Source organism: Platalea leucorodia (genome assembly GCF_965183815.1).
Source record: "Platalea leucorodia genome assembly, chromosome: 21".
Taxonomy (NCBI): domain Eukaryota; kingdom Metazoa; phylum Chordata; class Aves; order Pelecaniformes; family Threskiornithidae; genus Platalea; species Platalea leucorodia.
Window position 1 is genome coordinate 3,182,948 of NC_138843.1, and position 4,517 is coordinate 3,187,464.

At 50.1% G+C, this 4,517-nt stretch overlaps 1 protein-coding gene across 1 annotated transcript; it reads right to left on the minus strand.

The window, feature by feature from the left end:
- Nucleotides 1-1,735: 1,735 nt before the first annotated feature.
- On the minus strand, nt 1,736-4,204 carry KLF2 (KLF transcription factor 2). The gene is made up of 3 exons (XM_082331017.1): nt 4,087-4,204; nt 3,055-3,946; nt 1,736-2,630 (listed from the first exon to the last, which is right to left on the minus strand). The coding sequence occupies exons 1-3, from the start codon at nt 4,159-4,161 to the stop codon at nt 2,455-2,457; spliced, it is 1,143 nt and encodes a 380-aa protein (XP_082187143.1). The 5' UTR covers nt 4,162-4,204; the 3' UTR covers nt 1,736-2,454.
- Nucleotides 4,205-4,517: the final 313 nt, after the last annotated feature.

Sequence of the window (4,517 nt, forward strand, 5' to 3'; positions counted from 1 at the left end):
CGAAGTGGCCAAAGGGCCACCTAGCCCAGTACCCTGCCTCTAACAGAGGTCACCAGAGGTGGCTGGGGACGAGCGGAGCCGGATAAGCATGGCGTGAGGCTTCCGAGCTCCCCCCCGCTGCCTGGGGACCCTCCCGAGCCAGACGCGGGGCTGTGCGCCGAGGGGCGGCCGTGCCCGCTGCGGCGAGGTGTCAAACCTCCGCGTCTTTTTTCATTGTGTTACGAAAGAGGGAATGGTTTAAGATTGCACTGTTATCACTGAAACCTGGGAATGACTAAAAACCTTTTCAGTTCTTCAGAAAGAGCAAGGAAAAGCCAGGTGACTATGGAAAGGTAAGGGTAAGACAATTTCAAAAACTGGGCTAAGGTTATAAACACCAAAGGACATGCTGAACTATGAAAATCTTCGGCTATGAGGAAAGAGAAGGAAATACCTAGAACTGTTGCAACAATGAATGTGCTAATTTTAGAACATCTTTAAGTCATCCTCACTTTCTGGAATTAGATTGTGCAATTTTTTTCTAGCAAGTAAATGAGTTTTGTTTTTAATGAAGAAATGTTAAATCTCCCTTATATTTCACTTTGAAAGAGCTATAAAAGTGAAATGTGGAACTCATTCTTCCATGTCAATGATTAGGAGCCCAAAATACATCTGTTCCACATGAACAACTGCAGACTTTGCTTTCACAGAAGAATAGCTATATTTGTAGTTACTTTAAATGTATTCCTGTTGATTTCATTCTTGTGTATTCTAACTTGTAAAGTCAGAAAGATGTCACAGTCTTGATTAAAATCACGTTCCAAGTATCCAGATGTTGAGGAAAAAATGCTTCAAGATTAAGCTGAATCTGCATACTTAATTAACAGTGATTTTGTTGTGCAAGTATCAAGGCTCACCACTAAACCGTAGCTGTAAAAACAGAGGCTCCTCGTTAGAGTTTCAGCGTAATTGCCCAGATAGATACGCTGCTTGGCTTAGGAGCTCACCTACAGCTGTGGACGAGCTTTTGGGGGCTCCGTTTGACTTGTTGCAGCTCTTCACTGCTACAGCTACTGCAGTATCCACTTGATTTCAAATTAGTTTTCAGACTCTAGATTCCTGGCTAACTTATTTTCCTTCAAAATAGTAAATATCTTTCTTAACTCCTGAAATCTAGGTGGGATTCAAAAATTATTAAGTGAATTTAAGTTTTTGGGAATGAGTTATGAAGGTATTTAAACCTGTGTTGCGAAGTTATGTTTAAATTCCACTACTGGTCTATTGGAATTCTGCACTGAGCTCTTGAGAGCAAGGATAATTTATGTACAAGAATGCCTTAAAATAAGCCTCCGTAATTACAAAAATGCAGTGTTTAAATTTATAGTAAAAACCCACACACTGCTGGCAAAACTATAACTACATCTGGAAAACATTAAGGATGCTATTAAAATAGTCTAGCATAAACTAGAAATGAGACTGAAATTACAGTGTTGCTTACTTAACCATTTTTAGGAAGTGTATTTTGAATGTGATCTACTTTCCTATTTGATTTTTTTGATAAAACACCGTACTGCATCTTGTTTACCACTGAGAATGAATTACGTACTCTGTTATCTATTTTAGAGAAAGCCATAACTCAGATTTTTTACACGTCTTCTTATGGTTGTTGATAATGTAAAACACAACCAGGTGGTTGTTGGTCCAGCCATCGGGGGAAAAAGTAACACGGCGATCTCAAAGGAGAATAAAGATCACAGAAAGTAAAACATTATTTTATTAAAAAGTTGAAATGTTTTCAAACATTGAAAAATTGTTTTTATAAAAACAGAAATAGGCAAAATAATACCCATTTGTCTTCTATTTACATATACAATATTTCCAGTTGTATAAAATTATTTACAATATATAAACAACTGAAGTAAAATAGGTTATTTTCTTACAAGACATCAAGCCCTGTACTTCTAGTGTAGATCATGGCAAACAAGAATATTATTGCACCTGTGAAACAAACAGTCTAACAATAGGAGTGTTCTCTTAGCCATGCCTTCAACTGAGATCTAAAATAACATCGTTAGCTACAGTAACATTCATTTTATCTCTTCTAGGGTCAACTTCAGGCAGTTTCCATACGAACATTGTCTCATAAAGCTTAGGACTGGGCAGTTAGAATCAGAAAAAAAAACATATTTACAGCTTCTTCTATACAATCTGTATGGAGTCTTACAGAGTTTACCCTTCACAGAAGCTGCATAAATACCCCCTGTTCTCCTGACCTGGACGGGCAGGTTCACTGATACAGTCACATCAAGTTCTCTGCAGGAGATGCCTGGCTAAGTCTCCTTGTGTCAAATCCTCCTCAGCTTCCATCACTAGAGCGTCAGTGCCTCCCTACGTAGTACCAGCTACAAGTTTTTAACGCTTCTGCACCTGAGCAGTTAAATAAAGTCCACTGTTTGCAGGTCAGAGTCTCTAAGGCTACATGTGCCGTTTCATGTGCAACGCCAGGTGGTCTGACCTGGAGAACGCCCTGTCGCAGAGGTGGCACTGGAAGGGCCGGTGGCCGGTGTGCTTGCGATAGTGACGGGTGAGTTCGTCGGAGCGAGCGAACTTCCAGCCGCAGCCTTCCCAGTTGCAGTGGTAGGGCTTTTCACCTGTTGGAGAAATCACAGAGAGCGTGACTCAGCGCGGCACTCCCACGGACAGGCAGCATCACATGCTAGGCAACCTTCCGAGTTTATCTCAGTGTACCCTTTTATTTCCTACCAAGCCCTTCTACAATAAGATCCAAGTGCTTTTAAGCCAAACGAGACTGCTCTAGCAATTCCTAACCTATACCTGCAGTGAAAATCTCTTGAGAAAGGGCGTTGGAAGCCCTTAGAAAAGCTTTGACCTACATAGTCATAGGAAACCACTCAGACACTACAGATCTGACCACCTGTCATAGCTCAACTGTGAATATTCCTGGAGTTTAAGAGCTTACAGGGTTAAAGCTCAGGCTGCAAATTCTTTTATACAGGCGGCTATCGCAACCGGCAGGCAGCGTGTCTCCAGATGAAGGCAACCAGCCATATTTACCTGTGTGCGTCCTGAGGTGGGCCTTCAGGTGCGAACTCTTGGTGTAGGTCTTCCCGCAGCCCGCGTAGGTGCACGTGTGAGTGGCCGTCCTCTTCCGTGGCCAAGACCGGCGTCCTCTTTTTGGTTTGGAGTCCAGCAGCTCCAGAGGGGAGGAAGGAGGGGTGAGCATGCCTCTGGGAGCGGAGGGTTGTAAGGGCAGGCTGTCCTCGAAAAGGCCAAACTGGGAGGTGTTCTGGTACTGGAGATGGGTCTGCGGGTGGTGGAAGCCGGAGGCCGGGTGGTAGCTTTGCTGGAAGGACACGGACGAGGGGCACATCATCTGCGTGTGGCAGTCATTCACCATGAGATCGTCGGGGCTCAGTGGGGGCGTCTCTGCCCCCGGGATCTGGGGGGAGCTGGCCACCCGCGGCTGCTCGTAGGCCATCATGCAGGTCGCGTTGCCCTCCTGCTTGATCTTCGGGCAAGCCTGGGGCACCAGACCCAGGACCGGTCCATAATTGTCCATGTCGGGCTCGGGCTTAATGTTCTCAACGAACTGCGGGCCCCCGAAGCTGGGTGTCACGAAGAACCGCCCGTGGACATTGCCGGGAGGGCAGTAGTTGGAGTCCATCTCGGAGCGGATCATCTCCGGCACGATGCCGGCGTTGTAGGGTGGGGGGCTGCCCTGCTCCAGGGCACTGTAGCATCCCGGGGACGGGTTTGTCTGGTAAAAGCCGCCGCTCTCCCCTTGGGCAGGGGGATAATCCCCACCGGCTGCGCCCTGGCCGTAGCCGTCGCTGCCCATGGAAAGGATAAAATCCAGCACGTTGTTGAGATCCTCATCCTCTTTGCGAGGGGAGAGGCCGCCCCAGGTGCCGGCGGGGGTCTTGGCCTCCTGGTCGCACTTCCACCTCTGGGGGGAGAAAGAAAAGGGAGAAGGTTAGAGGTGGCGTTTGCGGGGGTCGGGGAGAAGCGGGGCCGCGGCACCGCCGCCCACCCCTGCGATGAGCCGCGCCGGCCTCGGCGCGGCGGCGGGCAGGGGGCGAGACTCACTTCGTGGAGGGCTTTCTCGCGGCAGGGGCTGGCGAAGGTGGCGAAGGAGGGCAGGATGGTGTCGCTCAGCGCCATGGTGCGGCCGGGCGGGACGGCGGACGGCGCGGCGCGGCGAGCCGCCCTCCCCACCTTATAACGCGGGCGCGGGCGCCCTCAAGCCAATTGCAGGGAGCGGAGGAAACGCGTCCCGGACGGGGCGGGCGGGAGGCAGCGGCTCGGGCGCAGCCTAAATTTAGCCCCGGTATAAAAGGACGCGGCGGCGGCGGTCCCAGCCCGAGCGGGGCGGAGCGGAGCGGGGCCGGGCCCGGCACGGCCGGCGGGCCCCCTCGCCGCCTTCCCCTCAGCGCGGGGCTCGCCGCCGGGCCGAGGGGCGGCCGTGGAGCGGCCGCCCCCGCTGAGGGAAAACTGAAGGGCCCCTGCCCCGGGGACGC

What these genes read in the sequence shown, in the direction of transcription:
- KLF2 (XM_082331017.1), bottom strand. Translation starts at nt 4,161, where the DNA reads ATGGCGCTGAGCGACACCATCCTGCCCTCCTTCGCCACCTTCGCCAGC. An exon ending in GCGAGAAAGCCCTCCACGAA is followed by an intron (nt 3,947 to 4,086) that starts GTGAGTCTCGCC and finishes TTCTCCCCCCAG; the next exon opens with AGGTGGAAGTGCGACCAGGA. An exon ending in CCACCTCAGGACGCACACAG is followed by an intron (nt 2,631 to 3,054) that starts GTAAATATGGCT and finishes TTTCTCCAACAG; the next exon opens with GTGAAAAGCCCTACCACTGC.